This window comes from Schistocerca cancellata, chromosome 4 (genome assembly GCF_023864275.1).
Source record: "Schistocerca cancellata isolate TAMUIC-IGC-003103 chromosome 4, iqSchCanc2.1, whole genome shotgun sequence".
Lineage (NCBI taxonomy): Eukaryota > Metazoa > Arthropoda > Insecta > Orthoptera > Acrididae > Schistocerca > Schistocerca cancellata.
Window position 1 is genome coordinate 642,152,376 of NC_064629.1, and position 23,229 is coordinate 642,175,604.

The 23,229-nt window shown below is 39.5% G+C and overlaps 1 protein-coding gene across 2 annotated transcripts in view; it reads left to right on the plus strand.

The window, feature by feature from the left end:
* LOC126183464 (glutamate receptor ionotropic, kainate 2-like) overlaps window positions 1–23,229 on the plus strand; it is a 499,151-nt gene that overhangs the window by 243,055 nt on the left and 232,867 nt on the right. For both annotated transcript variants that reach the window (XM_049925465.1, XM_049925464.1), the window contains one exon: window positions 18,858–19,015. In XM_049925465.1, the coding sequence (XP_049781422.1) occupies window positions 18,858–19,015 (158 nt within the window). The remainder of the gene's footprint in view (window positions 1–18,857; window positions 19,016–23,229) is intronic.

The window sequence follows — 23,229 nt, forward strand, 5'->3', positions numbered from 1 at the left end:
TAAAATGATCCCAACTTGCTTTGTCACATTACCCTCTCATTGGACTGGCCAGATAGATATTGCAAATAGCTATTTGGGCAATTCAATGACCACAAGTGAACTCAGAGAGTTCATTTCCTCTGCCACAGTACATGAAAAAATTATACTAAATATTTACTTTAGTACACTCACTTTTACTTCTGAAAAAGTATAAGCAAAAAAGTGTTTCACACTATTGGCAAATAGTCATTACTCTGCAGTTCGATAGATGGGGACTAATAAAATTTTAAAATCACATACACATTACACTACAAAACATTACTCTAGGTCATAACTCTGTCTCACACTGGTTGAACTTGAAAGATTTGTTTTTTTTTCTTCATTTTAAAAATCACTAAAATGTCCAAAATATGTACATTACATCTAGCAAAAACTCAAATTGTACAGTGGCATAGATTTACTAATCATTACATTAGAATAGAGTCACCATCACATAACTTAGTTACTTCTCAAATAAAAGTTAAGGGAATGAAAGTTTTACCAAATCATTGCTTTACTTCTCCACTCAACTCTTGAGTACTACTCTCATTCAACCAGAAAATTAAATCCTCACAAAATTATAAAATTTTACAAAATAGTTGATCTGTCAGAATATTCAAATCACTCTGGCACCACAGTTATCAGTTTATTAGAAAAATTACTTTTCTTCATTCCAATTTTACCACTTTAAGTTCATAATTACTCAGAACACAAATAGAAGATTTCAGATCACCTATATATCCAATAATGTAGCATTGTATGACTTGTACCATACTAAAATATTGCTCTTTCTTTTAAGCTCGCATTCCCAGTTGCAGTGTCATGATTTGCACAATACACACAGTACCCAAGGTTGCCTAGTTCAGAAATCGATCATCAATATAGTTACACCACATTTGTTTGTATACAGTTATCTTTTTCCTTAATCATGTCTGTCAGCTCCATTATTTTATGTACGTTTCTTATCTTGTTAGCTAGTGGAGTGCATTTTCAAAAAATAACCCTTCTGCAGAGACAGGCTCCCTAACCATTAAGACCCTAACATTATTCATTATTTTATTATTTCATTGTTCCCTCATTCTCTAATAAATAAAAAACTGCTCTGCTTGTCTAATGCAAAATTGATTCTACTGAAAAACACTTTGCAGTAACAGATCCTAAGGATAAGGCAAAACTTAACTCTCATTACTGATCAACCAAAATTATCACTTAGAAAAACTATTATTTCATTGTATTCCATGAAATTGCTTGAGATTCTGTGCTGTAGGGTGATGTACATACAAATTTAGCTTATTCCTTCCACACACATTACTCCAAGCATGTATGTTTAAAGTTTTATTTCCTTAATGTTATAAGAGGCTGTACCGTGACACACTTATATGGGTAGATAGTTATCTCCATATACTGATTGCACTGAACACAAACACTTCTATTATACCACAATTAATATTAAGACCTAGTATTCAAGATGGTTTTCACTGCATATTGCCTCTGCTGTGGCACCAAATTATACAGATTTCAAACGAGCTGATCACTTCAGATGTTAGCTATATTTTTCAGATAAATTGCTCATTCTACTCTACATATGCTGACACCTTTCATTTTCTCTTTACCTTACATCTTTGTTTGACAGAAATTCTGTAACCACAACATCAATTTACCTTCATCATATTTCATAAAACCAGAATAAACACAGTATCTCAGATTTTTCACAAATACCACTGCTGTTGTTTTTTTTATATATATATTGCATTTCTTCCATCATCTTATGATTCCATTACTTATCACTAACAGAACATAATATACATAGATAACACTGGAGGAAACTTTTCTAAAATATTCCTATATTAAAGTACGCTGCTGGATAAAATCACATGAAAGTCAAAGATAGAATGTTTCTGATTCAATTATAAACTACAGATAGGATAGGAAAAGAGATTGACTGCCTCAGGAAACACAAAGATGAGAGACAGCTGGGGTAAGTATTATTACTACATAATTGAATCCAACACAGAATTTTGAACCCCATACTTGCTTGTAGTTCTTACTTCTGGTTCAATGCACACTCCATTCTCCTAACAAAATCAATACTGCCCAAGCTCAGAAACATTTTAAACTGTTGTGGATTGAGATTCAAACATCTAATTGGTGACACATAGGGTTTCAGGTCAGTAATATTCTTCGTTAATCCAAAATCGTGTTAGTCTTTGTGCAAGCTAATTCATCAGAGTTGTCATTGGCAATGCATACCACTCTGAAAGGACCATGATACACATGCAAAAACTACTTTATCTCATAATTTACTTTGCTAAATTTTTCTTTGGTTTTGATAAGAACAAGGTAACTCAAAGCCTTATGATTAGAATACACTGTGGTCTTATATTCAAGCAACTAGTACTCAAACTTTTTAAATCCAAAAACAATAGCCAAAGCCTCTAATTATGAAATGTAATTGTTCTTTTCATGTGGCTGTAATGTTCTACTAGCAAAAGCAATAGTTTTGTGTTCAACCCCAATCTCAGTAGGTACTAATTGGAAAATTTCCATCCCCAAATCACAAGAACTTGCATCAGTACTCATACAAAATGGCAGTGAATAATTTGGATGTCCTAACATCTCACTATTTACTAATTCCTTTTTTCAGACTCTGAAATGCTTCTTCACACTCTTCTGTCCAATTCCATACCACATTCTTTTACAACAAATTACAAAGGCAATGACAGTTTAGTGACTGATCTGATAAGAACTTTCGGTAGAAGCCAAAGAAGCCAAACATAGCTTAAAGATCCTGCTTGTTCTTGAGGGGTGGGAAATCCACAGTAGCAGCAAGCTTTTCTTCATCAAGCTGTATACTTTCCTCATTAATCCTGTGACCCAAAAATGAGATTTCCTTCTTTCAAAATTCAGATTTACTTAATTTTAGTTTCATACCTCCCCTACACATGGCACTCAGTACATCATTCAGAATCTTACAGTGCTTGAACCATTCTGCATCACTACTAGGATATTGTCAACATAGACTGTGATTTCATTGGTTAATATCTCATCTAGCACCTTTTCAATAGATCTGAAAACACACACACAGCCAAATTCAGACCAAAAGGCACCACACAGTATTGGTAACACTTAACTTCATGTAAAAATGCTGTACATAGCCTAGATTCCTTGGCCAAACTGATATTCCCATAGCTACAAGTCACATCAAAAGAAGTCAGAAACTTACATCCATTGAACTTTTGCAAAATGTCATCTGTGTTAGCTGGTCTGTCACTCTCCCCTACTATGGTTTCATTTAACTTCCTGGCATCCAGAACCAACGTGACACCACTGCTCGTCTTCTTTACAACCACAAGTGGGTTAGTATACCTGCTGCTTGACCTTTCAATAATCCTCCATGAGACCATAATTTGAATTTCTCTTCTCACAGCTTCCTTTTTTGAAAATGGAATAATATAAGGCTTCTTGAAAAACAGTTCATGATCCTTAAACTTCAATTTGCACTCAAAATCTTTTACCAAACCTGGCCTGTACAGTTGCTCAGGAGAATACCTTTTAATTCCCCCCTTTGACTATTAGTAATATTTTCAATATCCTCAGCTCTCTTTATTATTTCCAACCTTACTCTCTCCTCCTCTTCTTCCTCAGTAACCTGGCCAGTGGTTAAAACTCTTAATGGCAAATCTAATTCAATTTGCATGCACTTGTCCATACCTTCCAAAAATGAGAGTTCATACTTAATTCCATTGCATTTGAAACTAAACTTGTTAGAACTTCAAGTTTAACACATATATTTCAGAACGACACAACAACACATATAAGTCACAGAGTAAGTTGACATGTGTATTCGTTAGCATTCGAATAAGCACTGAGTCCCAGTCTAGCAGCCGCTGCTCGGCTGGCCGCTTAGGTGGCGCAGCGGCTGCATGGCTGGCAGACAGCGCCGCACGTAGAGGACGCGCGTAATTGTGCGGCGGCACTTTGAATGATCGGTGAGTCACAACACTTTTCCCCCCTTTGAAATTGTTGCACTGGTCTTGATGGAGGTGTCCTGGAGATGGCTAACGTCCATAGGCGTTGTTTGACTCGCCGTAAAGTCTCGAGGAGGCGGCTTCCCGTACGGACGAAAGTGTCCCCGATGATAACGGGTCGAGATGACAGGAGACGTAGGGGTCGAATCTGCTGGGGCCCCATGCACCAATCTGCCCATTGTGGCAAGTCCAGTTGATATGACAGGAGTCATGGGCGATGTGTCGGCGTCCATTGGAGGAGGAGGTGAGTAGATTTGCTCAGACAGAGGATGGTCCTCCGGTTCCTGCATGGGCACGTCTCCTGGTGGCGTGTGGTCTGGTGCTGGCACCGCGATGATGGTGAGAGGGCTGCGTTGTGAGTATTGAGAGATGCCAAGATCCCGAGCGTCAGGTAGAGCCAAAGGTGGTGTGGCGGCATTCGGAACAGGCTTTGCTGGCACCTGAGGCCGAAGCTGGTCCGAATGACGCACTGCAACACCCGTGTCCGTCTGGATTTCATACAGGCATCTGCCACGGTGTCTTAAGATGCGGCCCGAGCTCCATTTTGGCCGCCTGTCATATCCCCGTACCCAGACGAGGTCGTCGGCGGTGAACCGGCCAAGTGAAGGCACCCGCGGCCATGAGATGGGAGGCCGCAGAAGATGAAGTAGCGTTTGGCGCTGTTGGCCATGTAAGAGCTCAGCCGGGCTGTGTTCGCCCACGGGGATGAAACGGTAAGACGCCAGAAACTGGAGAAGCGCCTCATCAGCAGCAGAAGAAGTCAGAAGTTTCCACATCTGAGCCTTAAATGTGTGGACCAATCGTTCAGCCTCACCGTTGGATTGTGGATGGAACGGCAGGGCCGTGACATGCGTAATGCCGTGACGAGCACAAAAATCCGCAAATTCGGAAGAGGCAAACTGCAGACCATTATCAGTAACAAGAGTAGAGGGGAGGCCTTCCAAAGAAAAAATGCGGGCGAGAGCACTGGTGGTTGCCGCGGTGGTAGGTGACGTGCAACGTACAATGAAAGGAAAGTTAGAGTAGGCGTCAATTATGAGGAGGCAATAAGTACCTAAAAAGGGCCCCACAAAGTCAGCATGAATGCACTCCCAGGGTTTCTCAGGCGAAGGCCACGGTGACAAAGATGACTTCGGGGCAGCGGCCTGTGACGCACAAGGGCCGCAGGCAGCGACCATGTGTGCTATTTCAGAGTCAATGCCAGGCCAGTACACATGACGGTGCACCAGAGATTTTGTGTGAGACACACCCCAGTGCCCTTGGTGAAGGAGGCGCAAGACCGAAGCACGCAAAGACGCAGGTACCACAACACGTGGTGAAGCATTGTCAGTGGAGAGGAGGATAACACCATCCCTAGCCGTGAGGCAGTAGCGCAAAGTGTAGTAGTTCCGCAACGGATCAGAAGTCTTAGCGGACGGGCGATCTGGCCAACCCTTCTGAATACAGCGTAAAACCCGGGAGAGGGTAGGGTCAGAACCTGTAGTAGCCGCCAGCCTGTCCCCTGTGATGGGGAACCCGTCCACAACCCGCTGCTCGGCAACATCCAGGTGGAAACACAAAAGTTCGTCCCTATCGAATGCCTGATCAGGACCCATGGGAACGCGAGACAGAGCATCAGCATTTGCGTGTTGAGCCGTTGGCTGGAAATGAATCTCATGATTGAAACGGGACAAGTAAAGAGCCCAACGCTGGAGGCGGTGTGCAGCCTTGTCGGGAAGTGGCGATGGATGAAACAAGGAAACAAGTGGTTTGTGATCCGTAACAAGATGAAATTTGGAGCCATAAAGAAAAACACCAAACTCATGAAGAGCATAAATGATGGCCAAAGCTTCTTTCTCAATTTGAGAATACTTTTGTTGGGCATCCGTGAGCGTTTTGGAGGCATAAGCAATGGGTTGTTCCGAACCGTCAGAAAAACGGTGCGCAAGGACTGCACCGACCTCGTATTGAGAGGCGTCTGTGGCAAGAACAAGATGTTGGCCAGGTCGATAAGTAGCCAGGCACGGGGCCTGTTTCAGCATAGTCTTTAATTTCTGGAAAGCCGCTTCACATGACGCGGACCAGTGAAACGGCACGTTTTTATGCAACAGGTGATGCAACGGCTGAGCCACCGAAGCCGCAGACGGTAAAAACTTGTGATAGTATGCTATTTTCCCCAAGAAGGCCTGCAGTTCCTTAACAGATGTAGGGTGAGGAAGGGCATCGATTGCAGCGACAGTTTGTTGAAGCGGATGAATACCATCCCGAGAGAGTTGAAACCCCAAGTACGTGATAGATGCCTGAAAAAATTGTGATTTCTGAAGATTACACTTAAGACCGGCAGTCTGTAAGACATGAAAAAGTGTGCGGAGATTTTGAAGATGTTCTTCAGTGGTGGAGCCAGTGACAACAATGTCGTCCATGTAATTGATACACCCAGGGACAGGGAGCAATAATTGTTCCAAGAATCGCTGAAAGAGAGCAGGGGCGCTAGCAACCCCGAATGGCAAGCGTTGGTATTGATAGAGGCCGAAAGGCGTGTTAAGGACCAGAAACTGCCGGGAAGCAGCGTTGAGAGGAAGTTGATGATAAGCTTCTGACAGGTCAATTTTAGAAAAATACTGGCCTCCAGCAAGTTTAGTGAACAATTCTTCAGGACGGGGCATAGGGTAAGTGTCGATGAGGCATTGAGCATTTACAGTGGCTTTGAAATTGCCACAGAGACGAATATCACCATTTGGCTTAGCAACTACAACGACAGGAGAGGACCACTCACTGGAAGTGACAGGAAGCAAGACCCCTGACGCAGTGAGACGATCCAACTCCCGTTTTACCCGATCGCGAAGGGTCACAGGAATGGGCCGAACCCGAAAAAACTTAGGCCGAGCAGTGGGTTTGAGCATGATATGAACTTCAAAGTCGTTTGCACGGCGTAACCCAGGAGAAAAAAGGGACGAAAATGTTGTCGACAAGGAATCCAGTTGAGCATAAGGAATAGCGTCAGAGACAATATTGACAGAGTCATCTATGGAGAACCCAAAAACGCGAAAGGCATCGAAACCAAAAAGATTTTCTGCGTTGCTCTGGTCAACTACAAATATGGGAACAGTGCGAACGACGGATTTGTAAGATACCTCAGCATTAAACTGTCCCAAGAGAGAAATCTTCTGTTTATTGTACGTCTGTAATTGCCGAGTGACAGGGGACAGGATTGGAGAACCCAGCTGAAGATACGTCTGAGAATTAATTATAGTGGCAGCAGAACCGGTATCCACTTGCATGCAAACATCTCGACCAAGGATTTGGACAGTGAGGAATAACTTCCCTGAAAGGGAAGAAGTGCAATTGACAGACAACACGGAATCAGAATCAGCGTCATGTTCATGAACATCATGTATGCGGTCGGATTTACAAACAGAAGACACATGACCTTTCTTTTTGCAATTGTGACACACAGCCCAATGTTGGGGACAATCTTCGCGTGAATGTTTCGTAAAACACCGCGGACATGAAGGAAGTTGCCGGGGGTTTTGCTGCAGTTTCTTAGCAACTTGTTTACAGCTAGGCCGAGGCTGCACGTGGGAGCGCACTGTGGCCACGTCGGCCGGCGGGGACGCGCCGCACGTGTCGTCAACAGCGCACAGAGGTTGTATTTCCCCGACATCACCCCACGCTTCTATTTGCGCCCCAGCGGCGCGAGAAATTTCGAAAGACTGCGCAATGGAGAGAACTTCATCTAGAGTCGGATTCGCCAACTGAAGGGCACGTTGCCGAACTTTTGTCAGGCGCCGACTGGATAATAGCATCCCATACCATGGAATCGGCATAGGATTCTTTGTGAACGTCAGTAACAAATTGACATTTTCGACTGAGGCCGTGAAGTTCAGCAGCCCAAGCGTGATAGGATTGATTTGGTTGTTTTTGACAACGATAAAAGGCAACACGAGAGGCTACCACATGCGTTTGCTTTTGAAAATAGACAGACAGAAGTGAGCACATTTCAGCGAAGGACAAAGATGCAGGATCCTTCAAAGGAGCCAATTGCGACAACAACCGATACATTTGAGGTGAAATCCAGGGAAGGAACAGAGACTTACATGGTCGTTCGTCCGTGACATGAAATGCCAAGAAGTGCTGTCGAAGACGTTTTTCATAATCAGACCAATCTTCCGCCGTCTCGTCGTAAGGAGGAAAAGGAGGTACAGCCAACGACGAGAAACGACCTGCATTTGACGCCGCGACGAAATCGTGAATTGCCACTGTCAGAAGCGTTTGCTGTTCAAGGATATTTTGCAAGAGTTGCTCGACAGTAGCCATGGAACCCTGTGAGTCAACGGTGAAAAGGAAAAATCCACTACCTCGTCGCCAATTGATAGAACTTCAAGTTTAACACATATATTTCGGAACGACACAACACTTATAAGTCACAGAGTAAGTTGACATGTGTATTCGTTAGCATTCGAATAAGCACTGAGTCCCAGTCTAGCGGCCGCTGCTCGGCTGGCCGCTTAGGTGGCGCAGCTGCTGCATGGCTGGCAGACAGCGCCGCACGTAGAGGACGCGCGTAATTGCGCGGCGGCACTTTGAATGATCGGCGAGTCACAACAAACCTTACCACTAGCAAAATTAATATTTACACACCATTTGAAGAAGAAATTAGTCCCAAGTATTACACCAATGTTGAGATTTTGAATCACCAAGGAATTGCACTACAACAACTGTCCTGCCAATACCAATGTTAATAGTAGCCTCTCGCTTTACACTCTTTGATAGCTTACCAGTAGCACCAATAGCAGCTGTCCTGCCAATTCCAAAGTTAATAATAGCTCTCACATCACACTCTTTGATAGCTTACCAGTAGCACCAATAATTTTTATTCCAGAAACATTCATCACTACTCTACCCTCTGTGTTCTTAATAGATTAAAAAAAATGCCTGTGAAATGCCATTCACATCATTACCACTGTCTGGTAAACACTTAATATGTTTACATTGTACTCCTGCTGTTATTACACAGTGTTGCACTTCCTTTCTGCTTACCATGTGATATTCTTCATACACCAGATCCTCAGTAATCCTTTCCCTAGAAAAACTATCATCCTGCTTACCAAAATAATTATAAGACACGGTCAAATGACAGATAGCATGGTCCTCTTCCTCATTACTACTCACATTAAACTCTAACTCCTCATTAGGCCTAATATTATCCTCCTTTATTCTTTCTGTACTTAACACATTGCCATCATTAATGATGATAAATTCAAATACCTCATTCTCATCACTACTGGATTTGTCAGTACTATCATCATTACAACTACTGTCAGAATCAGACCCACTGTCATCTTCATAGTCATCAAATACTTGGCTAATTAGGTGATCCTTGTTTTCAGTATTAGACCACAAAGCAGAACTCCTGAATTCCTTATGTTCTCTTAAAAATGTATCATCCACTTTGACACATTGGATGTTCTGAGCAAAAGCAACATACTCTGTTTCATCACTTAATTTTATTATAGTAACTTCTTCCTCCCTTTTTACATGATAAACATTGCTACATACACCATCATTCAACATCTCGCTAGAATTAGAATTTACACTCGTCTTACTACTATCATTTACATTACCCTTACCTGTCATTACAGCACATTTAAATACACATGGCTCTTCATCAGTATCTACTCTAGTGTGAGCCAAATCTGGAGCATTATCTAGTTTAAATGGTTTGATCCAGAATTACCATCTTCTCCTCCATTTCTTTTCCTTGAAATTCTCCTGCCATTTCTGTGCCCATTCTGGTTATCCTCCACCCAACCATTCCTTGAATTTCTACTATAATTAGTTCTGTTCATCCTATTTACCTGAAACTCTCTCCCTGGTTGATTATTATCATCAAAATTCCTCCTACGATCTTCCACTGAGGACTTCAGCTTCTCCACTTTATCAACATAATTAAAACTATCACCAACATTCCCCCAGGGGCAGGCATAAGCAATTCTCTAACTTTCTGAGGCAAATAAGTTTCTTAACCCATAATTATTTATTCACCACTTAGCTCTTTGTCCATATATTCCAGTTTGCTTATCCAAAACTGACAGAAACCTTTAACAGTGCCCTTTCTAGGGTCAGATCTCTCTCCTACACTCAAAATTCTCTGCCGCTTCTCTTTGAACAAATATTCATCCAAAACTGCTTTCTTAAAGCTATGCCACAAATCACAACTATCAGGTACCAGAGCTGCCCCTCCATAAGCATCCCCAATCAAAAAACCTCTCACAAATTACGTTTTCTCTTTGTCATTCCCTGTTTCAGGCAAATCATTAAATTCCCTAATGAAATCCAGTGGATGCACTTCCCTGTATAGTTCAAAATTATTAAATTTCTTATAACTAACAAATGAAGGACTGTTTGGAATACTACACACACTATGCTTTAGATTTTGTACCTCTTCTACCTTTTTCTCCATTTCAGCCAATTCTGAATCTATATTTTTATTTACTTTTACCAGTTATTCCTCTTCCACTACTGCACACTTCATTTCTACTTCCATTTCTAAATCATTTTTAATCTGATCGATTTGGTTCTCAAGTTTAACTCTATTCTCTGCACAAAATTTCCTGGCTGCTTTGAATTCCTATTTACACTGTTTCTTGGAAGCCTCCACCCTCCTACTATACCATCACAAAGTTTCTTTCACTCTTCTACACATTTACTACTCATTAATGTCAATTTGTCATTAATATTCTGTACTACTTTCTTTATCTTTTCAGCACAACCTTTCACTACCACTTCAGTTTCTTATTTAATTCTGGAAGATTAGAGCTGACTATCTTAATTTCCTTCTTAATTTCTTTCTCTAGTTCATCCTTTAAGCGAGCCTTGTCAGTTTTAATCCTATCAGTTTTATTTTCCACTCTAGTAATGTCTTTTTTCATACTACTGATGTTTTTTTCATACTATTTTCCACCCTGCTTATGTTGTCTTTCATACCCAAACTACTCATAATTTGCCTTAATATTGCTTCCAACTCTCTGTCTGCCATAAACGTTTGCCCTTGCTGACATTCACTACTAGGATCTCCTGCCTCAGCCTTAACTATTTCACCCATTTCACTACTGTTTTCATCCATTTCTCTCACAACACTACACAGTGTAGATGATGCTATTATCATCTAATCCACAATAGGACTTTCATCCCCATCACTGAAAGTTACATTCATCCTTGAGTTATAACCACTATTGTCTACCAGATCAGTCCCCATTAAGTTTTCTGAGCATTTAAAATCTTAACCTCTACTGCTTTGTTATCAATCACATCACTCCACTGTTGTCCATTCTCCCCCATCACACTGACTTGTTGGTTAACACCACTCATTATGTATCGCTTAATATGAAACAGCTGTTGCTATGAATTACCTTATTTTTATTCACTTGTCTCCTGCTGCTGCAAGCTGTAATTCTGTCAGTGTGGCATGTTGTTTATCCTGGTCAGCTGTGCCCACCTGCATGCTAGTTTTCTGCTCCTGTACGCAATGGCTGCTTCCACAGAACCCACTTGCTGATTGGCTGCTGTCATACTCTGTTACTGTGGCCACGAAACCCATGCACTGATTGGCTGTTGTAAATTTTTTTGTTTATGTGTTTCTTTAGGTGTTATTGGTTTGCTGTTGCTGTTGTTAGGTATGGATATGATGTTGAAATATAACAGTGCTATGTTGTGGTTGGATATGGGGGAGGACATATTGTTCATTATTAAATTCCTTCAGTTGTTTGGACTGATTGCTGAGATTGTGAAGTGTAGTGGGTGTGAGTGTGTATGGGGGGAGGGGCGAGGAGGATGGGGGGGTGATGGGGGGAGGTGGCTGACCTAGTTTGCAGTTCTAGAATTTGTTGATGATAAATAATTGCTTTTTGGGTCTGTTTGTCTTGAGTTGCAATTTTTGTGTATTTATGGTGTATTGATTGTATTTTAATTCATGTAGTGGTGTTTTTGGGTTTTTGAGGTGATATGGTTTTGATTTTATTTTCATAGTTGAAGGTGTTGGTTTTTTGGTATCAATAGTTGTGGTTGACCAATATAGGCCAATGGAAATGCTCAATTCTAATTTTTTTAGCTTTAGTTGTAGGTATTGGTGATTTGGTGTTGTCAGCTATGTTTGATGTATATAGGTCAAGGAAATGTCTGAATCCAGTTTTTGTAGTTTTAGTTGTAAATGATGGTGTTTTGGTATTGTCAGCTATGGTTGATGTATATAGCTCACGGGAAATGTCTGATTCTAATTTTCATTGTAGGCGTTGGTGTTTTGGTATCGTCAGCTGTGGTTGACCTGTATAGGTCAAGAAAAATGTCCAATTCCAATTTTCGGAGTTGTAGGTGTTGTTTCTGTGGTATTGACAGCTGTGATTGAGCTATGTAGGCCAAGAAAAGTGTTTGATTCCTGCAGATTTTGTTGGTGTAGCAGAATGTTGTAAATTTTTTTTGGTCACTTTGTGTGTTTTGAATCGTGGCCTTTTTTTTTTTTTTTTTTTACTATATGTAACTTGTCCCCATTCTAAAACCTCCACTTTCCCTCCATTGTCAATTTAGTTTGCGGTTGATTGTATTTTTGGAGGGAGATGTTACTGTTTATTTATATGCATATTCATTTTTTTCTCGTGTCTATGTAGTGACTGGCTATTTCCGCCATATTGATGATGGCATGGGACAAAGTTCACGTGTCCTTGTTTATTGTGTCCAAATACAATAGTCATCACCCGAAAGGGCATCATATGTGTTGTTCACCTGCTTTATTTTGTCGTTTATAGTCCTCAGTGGTGATGTACAGCATTGTTATACTGGCTGAAAAATGGGGGGTGGAAGTTCATCACTGAATACTGTAAATAATGTAGCTGACAGTTGCACAATTGTGTTTCATAATTCTTTACATTTACTATTCACAACTCTCCAATATTACCAGTTCGCTATTGGTAAATGTTGATAAGCCTCGTTAATAGGTTGCAGGCAAACATCAGCATACTGCTACAATAGTTTGCTGTTGAACACCTATGAGCAGTAATAACCTAACCACGCAGTTCACAGTTCTTGCAGAATAGTATGGTACCTGTGACACTATTTCTAAAAAAAATTGAACAGACATTGTCATTAATTGTTTTAACAGATGGCCTATTCCACTGTTAAGTTGATGCAATGTTGTTACTTTAACCAATACATTAGTCCTGTCTGAAAACTGGCTGTGGACTGACTGTGCTGGGCACCAAAAATTGGTTGTTTATATATTCTCACAATAATAGGCACTGAAACTATACATTGTCCAATGTTTAAGTTATAGAAATTACAATTAAAACATAACTCATAAATTAACTAAATACATCAAAATTCCTTCTTTTTACCATTTTCTTGTACCACAAATGTTAGGCCAAATTATTTGTTTAAATAAAGAAATTAACTGATATAGTTATACAAACAATTGTTTTGACAAACCTGTTAATTATTTTGGAATTAACTAAGGGCTGGCTTTGCTAATATGTTTTTGAATAGAGCCAAATAAATACTTTAAGAATCCTGTTAGTTCTTCTTCCAAACCTTTATTATTAATACAGAATCTTTACTTGTTTTTAAGTCAACAATAGAATGAGTAGAATTTAAGTCATGGGACAATTACTGATTTCCTACTATAACAAAAGTATTAACTGGGAGTGGTCAAAATAAATTAGAGAATTTGTTACATACACAAAATTAAGCACAAAATTAGACCTGGTGCTATGTTCCTTAAGACTGAGGGCCAAGCTTTCTCTTTAATGGAAATGCAGATTGTACTCATGCATGTTAATTGTAATTAGGCAAAATGAAAATAAAATGAATTTAACATGGCAGATGCCAAAGTAAGAGAGGAAATAATGAGATCCCATCTTGCTTCAGCACAATTTGTCCAGACAACACTTAAAACCTGCAGCTAAAAGTACTTGAAAAAGCATACAAAGGTTACTGATATGTTCCTCTGGTGTACATCCTGATACCACAATATTGTCCAAGTAATTAGAACAGAATGGAACTTTAAGGTAGGTTGTTCTAAATAGCATAGGAATATGGCAGGTGCAGAAGTGCTGCCAAAGGGTAGGCACAATAATTGGAACAACCCTAAATGTGTGTTGATCACAAACACTTCCTGAGACCCTTCATGTAATGGAATTTGCAAATGTGCATCACCTAAATCAATTTTTGAGAAATACTGGCCTGCTCCAAGCCTGTCCATTATTTTGCTAGGACAAGGCAATGGATAAGTATCAATTATTGTTTGTGGTTTCACAGTAGATTTAAAGTCAGCACAAAGACGAAGTTTTCCAGAAGGTTTTGGTAAGATTACTAAGGGAGAAGCCCATTGAGTAACCTGAATTGGAGCAATAAGGCCATTTTCTTGCCATTCTTTAAGTTTACTTGCTGTTTTATTTCAAAGTGCATGAGGGACAGTACACTACTGAAAGAACTTAGGTTACGCATTGTCCTTCATTGTAACATGCACCACAAAATAATTTGCTCTGCCAAGCACTTCAGAAAATATATCACGGAACTCCTCAATCAAATGAGTAACACTGTCTTTTGGGTTGAAAGCAGAAACAGAGAATACATTGTCCTGAATACAAGGACCAAACCAATCAAATGTATCTAACCCAAAGTATTCTCAGTTCCATGAATGCAAAACTGTAAATGTCACTGTTCTGGTGTGAGTCTGGAATGTGGCAGGCAAACGACATGTACCAAGTGCTGGAATATCCTGAGCATTATATGCAGTAAGTTGCGTGCAAGATTTTGCTAACTGTGGTGGGCCCAACTGTGCACAAGTGGCACAGTTAAGCAATGTAATGGATGCACCAGAGCGTAACTGAAGTTGCACATGATGTCCGGCAATGACTAAGTTCACAAACAGTTTGTTTGACTGTCATTACATAGTGCTTGGGCAGGGTGAAGGCACATCCTGAATTTGATCTTTGTGAGTAGTGTTTGCCAGTTTAGAAAAATTGTATTCACTAGGTGAGAAAGCGATCCATGCTTATGAGAGCAAATGTGGGTACAGCTCTTTTTCTGTCACAAACGCACACACTGTACATGACCTGGCTTTCCACAAGCAAAGCAAGTCACATTCTGTGGAGGGCAATGTTGTCTTTTATGTGTGGAAAAGCTGCAGGGACATGATTTCACAGCAGACACATGTGCTGAAACTTGTTTACTCTGTCTGTGGCATCATGGTCTGTTTGCACCATTTTGAAGGTTTGTCCAGTCAGTTGACAGTTGATGATTGGAGAGACAACATAACAGTTACAGGCAGTCTTCCTAGACCACTTATATTTGCTACTGATGCATCATAGATATAGATTGTGATAACCCCTTCACCATCAACTGAGGCTTGAAGGTAGTGCACTGAAGTGCTCAAACTGGTGGCAACACAATAAATGACATCTTAAGAAAGACTGTAGGTGTTTCATTTTACTACAAAATGTTCAAAGATTCTGATCAGTAGAATAGATGACAAGTAACTCTTTTCATTACAGCAACTTAATTGATGAAAGCGGTGTTTGACAGGTTGATTTAATTTATGTGTTGAGCTAAAAGTGGAGCCTTTACAGAGGACCAAAAATTTTATAGGTTAGAGGATTGTCTAATTTGTTTTTGGTTGCTAGTGGGTGGGATAAGAATATTCTAGAGATGTGGCACAGATGAAGTAGGTGAGTAAGACAAGGGCTAGTGACTTTTATTGGTTGATAAGAAGTACTGATAGGGGCTGTTGGCATTATGGCGTATAATCATATTTTTAGACAGCAGTATGATGTTAATAGGTTGGAAAATTTCTTAAGATAGTATTGTGAAGTTTGGTGTAGTTACTGGATGGCTTGACATTTCTGTCAGGGTGCTTACACCTACTCCTCATGTCATATGTCCCTTTTGATATAAACAATTACGACATAGCAGTAAGCTCCACTAGTGTGGGAAATGTATGGCTTTGAGCATAGCTTGCTATCATCAGTGGGGGTGGTCATACACCATTGCTTTATAGCCAAACACAACATAATAATGTTTATACCAAAACCTTATACTAGCAGTGAAACATTACCAAATAATTTAATAAAAGATGTACTGAGATTGGATCTGTTGGTTGAAACCCCAAAGGATAATAATATTTCTCAAAACAGATTGATTTTTTACTTTGATATAAATCTCTTTTATTTTTCAGGAAAGTACAATATCTGCAAAAGACAGCCACAAACAAATAACTCATTGAATAATTGTTCTGTATGACCAATACCCAAATGTAAATTGGCACCATCAATTATTCTGTGCAGCAAATTCTGGGTTTTACACACTTTGTGCACATTCTGCTTAACACAATGTGATCAATTTTAATAACTACTAAAATGTCTAAGTTTTCTTGATTCTTCCTCTATACAAAATAACTTAGTTCATCATTGGCAACTCCAATCATTATGGCATACATGCATCTCACTCTCTTAGTAGTACAGTAGTCCAGACACTGGACTTCCATTAAGAGGAACGAGGTTCACATCCCAATGTGATGTTTCTTGTTTAGTTCTTCAGTTGTTCTCCAGATCACTTCATGCAGTTCTCAGGAAGCTTCTTTCAACAAGACAGTGGTTGATTTTACTCACCAATCTTGTACAACCTGAGGTAGAACTACGTCTCTAATAATATTAATATTTAGAGTATATTGCCTTCTGCCATTCTATGCTGCCATCTCCGTCAGTACCTTGTATGTATCACCTGTCCTTTTCTCTCCTTTTTTCCTGTCTTCTTTTTTCATCTCTCCTGGTGCCATTTCATGGCTTGTCTCTGTTTTCTTTCCTATACTTGGATCTTTTGAACTCCTCTCAGTGCCCTTTATTATGAGAGTTTCCTATCCATTCCTGTAAAGTACTTATTTTCTCCCCTCACCTCCCTACTCACCTTCCAACTTCCTCATGTGTTTATACTCAAATGTGGAAGAGAAAAGAAAGGAAATTAAGCAGCTGAAAGAATCCCTGATTCTATCACTTCATTGATCTAGCTTTGTGATGTCACCTATGGGGTAAGAAGTTAGTAAAGTGTAGATCCGTCTTAGAGTTTTATGTTATCTATCCTAGAATTTTTTTCATTTTATTAAGCAGTTACTTTTTTTTGTTTTACCGGCACATTTTCATTTTTTCCACAAATTCTCATTTTTATTAAACATTACAAGAAAAAATACACTCCTGGAAATGGAAAAAAGAACACATTGACACCGGTGTGTCAGACCCACCATACTTGCTCCGGACACTGCGAGAGGGCTGTACAAGCAATGATCACACGCACGGCACAGCGGACACAGCAGGAACCGCGGTGTTGGCCGTCGAATGGCGCTAGCTGTGCATCATTTGTGCACCGCCGCCGTCAGTGTCAGCCAGTTTGCCGTGGCATACGGAGCTCCATCGCAGTCTTTAACACTGGTAGCATGCCGCGACAGCGTGGATGTGAACCGTATGTGCAGTTGACGGACTTTGAGCGAGGGCGTATAGTGGGCATGCGGGAGGCGGGGTGGACGTACCGCCGAATTGCTCAACACGTGGGGCGTGAGGTCTCCACAGTACATTGATGTTGTCACCAGTGGTCGGCGGAAGGTGCACGTGCCCGTCGACCTGGGACCGGACTGCAGCAACACACGGATGCACGCCAAGACCGTAGGATCCTACGCAGTGCCGTAGGGGACCGCACCGCCACTTCCCAGCAAATTAGGGACACTGTTGCTCCTGGGGTATCGGCGAGGACCATTCGCAACCGTCTCCATGAAGCTGGGCTATGGTCCCGCACACCGTTAGGCCGTCTTCCGCTCACGCCTCAACATCGTGCAGCCCGCCTCCAGTGGTGTCGCGACAGGCATGAATGGAGGGACGAATGGAGACATGTCGTCTTCAGCGATGAGAGTCGCTTCTGCCTTGATGCCAATGATAGTCGTATGCATGTTTGGCACCGTGCAGGTGAGCGCCACAATCAGGACTGCATACGACCGAGGCACACAGGCCCAACACCCGGCATCATGGTGTGGGGAGCGATCTCCTACACTGGCCGTACACCACTGGTGATCGTCGAGGGGACACTGAATAGTGCACGGTACATCCAAACCGTCATTGGACCCATCGTTCTACCATTCCTAGACCGGCAAGGGAACTTGCTGTTCCAACAGGACAATGCACGTCCGCATGTATCCCGTGCCACCCAACGTGCCCTAGAAGGTGTAAGTCAACTACCCTGGCCAGCAAGATCTCCGGATCTGTCCCCCATTGAGCATGTTTGGGACTGGATGAAGCGTCGTCTCACGCGGTCTGCACGTCCAGCACGAACGCTGGTCCAACTGAGGCGCCAGGTGGAAATGGCATGGCAAGCCGTTCCACAGGACTACATCCAGCATCTCTACGATCGTCTCCATGGGAGAATAGCAGCCTGCATTGCTGTGAAAGGTGGATATACACTGTACTAGTGCCGACATTGTGCATGCTCTGTTGCCTGTGTCTATGTGCCTGTGGTTCTGTCAGTGTGATCATGTGATGTATCTGACCCCAGGAATGTGTCAATAAAGTTTCCCCTTCCTGGGACAATGAATTCACGGTGTTCTTATTTCAATTTCCAGGAGTGTATGTAAAGATTTTGAATTTTAAAATGAATGTATCCATTCTTTTGTAGCAGAAATATGAAAACATACATGTTACTTGCAGTATATCCATTGCAATAACACATATTTAAAATAATTGTTTTTATAAATTAATTTAACCTGAAAATAAAATAATTAATGAGTCCCATCCATATGATATTTAGGTGTATGCAGATTTAGTTAAGGCATGGAAATGGAAGAGCTTCACTATCCTATTCGAAAGTGATGAAGGGCTCATCAGACTCAGTTATGTACTGAAGATGTATGGCCCAAAGGACTTCACAGTGACAGTTCGTCATCTAAATGATTCTTCCAATTACAGGTAAGTTTCTGGAGAAGATCTTTCACTAATATTCATTAAAAAAAGTCACTCTACTAGCACATTACCGAAATGTAAATCTTACATGCTGGACTTTTCTAACAAAAATTTCAAATGACTTAGTTTCCTTATAAGTTTTGATTAAGGAAAGTAATTGTATTTTCCACAGTGAAGAAATAAATGATTGATGATGTTTTACATTTTATTTTCTCTAACTTTTTAATTTACTGATGATAACTTGAATTAAAAACTATTGAAACAGAGATGACTTTAACATTGTTGACATTGTTGTTAATTTACACATTTTCAGAGCTGAAAAATGGTATTTGTGAAAGTTTGACCAAATCCTCATAGGAAGAAGATATAATCAGACACTCAGTATGTTATTTCAAAGTAGAAGCTACTTCCACATATAAACTTGAGTTTCTATTTTCTTATAACTAGTTGTTAAGAAAAACATTTGCTCACAAAAGAAAACCAGTACATGAATTTATATAAACCCAACTTTCTGTTTACATAAAATCTATTGTCAAGGGGACTGTCAATGTATGAAAGAAGAAAAAGAAATGAAGTAGTTACTGAATTACCAAATAGTTCATGAATGAATTTTCTTAAAGGTCATTTCTTCATTTCGATTTTTTTACTTTCAAATAATGTAAAGAATATGGTGCCCACATGATAGGTTATATCTATGTGATCATTGCACGTGGAATATTAGATAAGTATTGATGTTTCAGACAGATATTTTGTCATCATATGAGCTATATTAAGCTGCTCTTTTTCTGATACTTTCTATGAAACATCATCTAATGAACATTAGAAAATAGCTTTCTTGATCAACATCCTTGATCACATTGAACAGTTTTGTATGTATTGTGAACATAGGTAGTTACAGACATATATTAATTATGTGTGAACACATAATTTCAATTAATTGTTCAGAACATATTGCAAGTACCCATGTATATGAAAATAAAATAAGTCTTGACTAGTGGACAAACTTATAGAAAGCACAGAAAACTGGTTACTTCTTGGTGAAGCAATTCTTCAGAAATAACACACACACACACACACACACATATTTGAATGATATACTGAATATTTGACATTTGAATAATATACTGACAAATATGTTTTAGATCTTTCCTATGTAGAAAGTGTTAATGTTTTAAAAGATATCCTGAGGTACATTGCTTGTTAGGGATAGATTCATGGTGTCATGATTTTGATGACAGCTTGCCTATGAAACTTGTCAGTCTTGTGTAGTTTCCTTTGAACATTTTGATTCTTCAACAATTTTAAATGAAAGTATAATTTACTTCTGTTGCTTCCTTTTCAAAATAATTTGTAGGCTGGCAGTACTCATAAATGATTACTTACAAACAATAAAACAGTTCTACATCTGTCTATATATACATCTTCAGTCTGCAAACCACCATGAAGTGCATGGCAGAAGGTACGTCTTATTGTACCAATTGAAATGAAGTGAAATGAGGATTTCTTCCCATTCATTTCACATATGGAGTGCGGGAAGATTGAGTGTTTGAATACCTCTGTGCATGCTGTAATTATCTAAACTTATCTTTACAGTCCCTGTGTGAGTGACATGTACTGAATTGTAGTGTATTATTAGAATCATCATTCAAAGCCAGTTTTTGAAATTTTGTTACTAGATTTTCTCAGGATAGTTTACATCCATATTCAAGAATTTGCCAGTCCAGTTTTTTCAGTATCTCTGTGACACTCTGATACTCTCCCAAGGGTCAAACAAATCTGAGACCAGCTGTGCTGGCCTTTTCAGTATACTTTCAGTATCCCCTTTTAGTCCTATATGGTACAGATCCCATACACTTGAGCAATATTCTAGAACTAGTTGCATGAGAAATTTATAAGCCATCTCCTTTGTCAACTGATTGCACGTCCCCAGTATTCTACCAATAAACTAAACTACCACCTGCTTTACCCATGACTGAGCCTACATGATCATTCCATTTCATATCCCTACTACGGGCTATACCCAGGTATTTGTGTGACTACATTTTTATCATTTTGTGAAGCACACAATTGTACATTTTTGAACATTCAAAGCAAGTTGCCAGTATTTGTACTACTTTGAAATCTTCTCAAAATTCGACTAAAGATTTATGCAGCTTCTTTCAGACAGTAATTCACTGTAGATAACTGCATCATCTGCAGAAAGTCTGAGGCTACTATTAATATTGTCTGAAAGGTCATTGATCACACAAAGTTACTTCTACATCTGATGATGACTCTCTATCTAAGACAACATGTTGCATCCTTCCTACCAAAAAGCTCTAAGCCCAGTCACAAATTTCACTTGAGATCCTATATGATCATACTTTTGACAATAAGCATAGGTATGGTACCGAGTCAATTGCTTTTTGGAAATCAAGAAATACTGCATCTAAATGATGGCCCGATCCAAACCTTTCAGTATGTCATGTGAGAAAAGTGCAAGTTGGGTTTCATGAGATCAGTGTTTTTGGAATCCATACCAGTTGACATGGAGGAGCTCATTCTGTTCGAGCTGTTCAGTTTTTTCCTTGTCATTGCATGGTATGGATCACAATATGCTAGTTTATACATTGATCCTCTTGTTGAATGTCTGTTTTCTATGTTTTTTTAATAACTGTTATATGTATATCATTTTCTGCTATTTTGTTCTTCCCCAGATAGTTCCTCTACAGTAGGAAGTATACTGTAGTTACAGGTGAAAAACCAGCTTTTATGACCTTTTCATATTACATACATTTAAAGTCTTTTTGGAACTTTGTAATTGTTGTGCTGATCACCAACATTAAAATTAGCTATTCATTTTTACTAATTCTACATAAATTTTCTAACTGTATTTCTCCTTTTAACTCTTGTGCTACTGATCACAACATACACAAGACATGAGGCTTAATGCAAGGCTAGATTGTCTCATTCCTTTTTTTTTAAGTAATGGGTTACACATTCTAATGAAATGGAGAACAAATCATAATTTACACACATACACACGCACATCCACCCACCCACACAGCTGTATGTTGTATTCAGTCTGAAAATGCCATTTACAAGGACTAACAAACATATTAGGTTGTTAGTTTGTGTACTTCATGGATATGTTGAATTAATCATACACAGCCCACATGTCCACACATTTGTACATCAATTCCTTCCACTTCTCAAACTATTTCTGCATTTTGTTTTCTGTCCAGAAACGCAAGGGCTCTGTCGTTTTTCATAGGAGCACAAGAAAATATTTGGAAAATCAATGACTGCTGTATAATTAATTTTTTTAAATTTTAATCTTATCTTGTAAAAACGTTAGCATACTCATAGTTTCTGAAATAAGTGTTAACTAATGAGAGTACATATCTCAGCAATGTCCAGTATAAATAAATCTTTTATTAATTATAAATCAGTCAGGTTGAAACATGCTGATTCATCAACATTTTCATGGTAATTTTTATATAACATATCTCACACCAAATTAATAACAAAATGTTTTCCATTTACTTACAATAGTGTGCTTATACAGTGCACCTGTCTTTAAGAAAATTTATTTCATTATCTACAAAACAATATGTTGTATAAATATAGCCTCCTAACAGGTGCAATCATTTCTACAGGTATAAACATTTCTGATAACTTTTGATTTTTAAAAACATTTTCTGTATTGTTGGTTTAGAGAATTATTTATTTATTTATTTATTTATTTAACCCACTGATCATATGCAGTACAATGTATAAGATGAGACTGGACTTAACCCTAGTCTTTACAAGGAACATTAACCAAAATTATATGTAGGCTTACATAACATAAATAACAAAAGTTACAAATCATATACAGGATGTCCTATTTATCTTGACCACCACGAATAACTGTTTGTCCAGATGCAAACTACAAAATGTTTCAAGCAAATGTTCTTTAGCCATCAGGGGGACATCAATCAGCATGATTGCCTTCGTTGTAGCTTTGTTTTTTACGAAGATATGAACAGTGGTATGACTTTTTTTAAATTGCACCCTCTATTTTTTATTTGGTAATTCATTTCCTCTCCTAAAGGCTTATTCAAAAATGTATCACAATGTACCATTCACTGAAACACAATTTTATTAATACATAACACAACATTGGCTGTGATGCTCCCAGCGCTTAGTGCAGGTACTCGGGGTAATGGAACACATCCACGTGCAGTTGTTGACAGAGG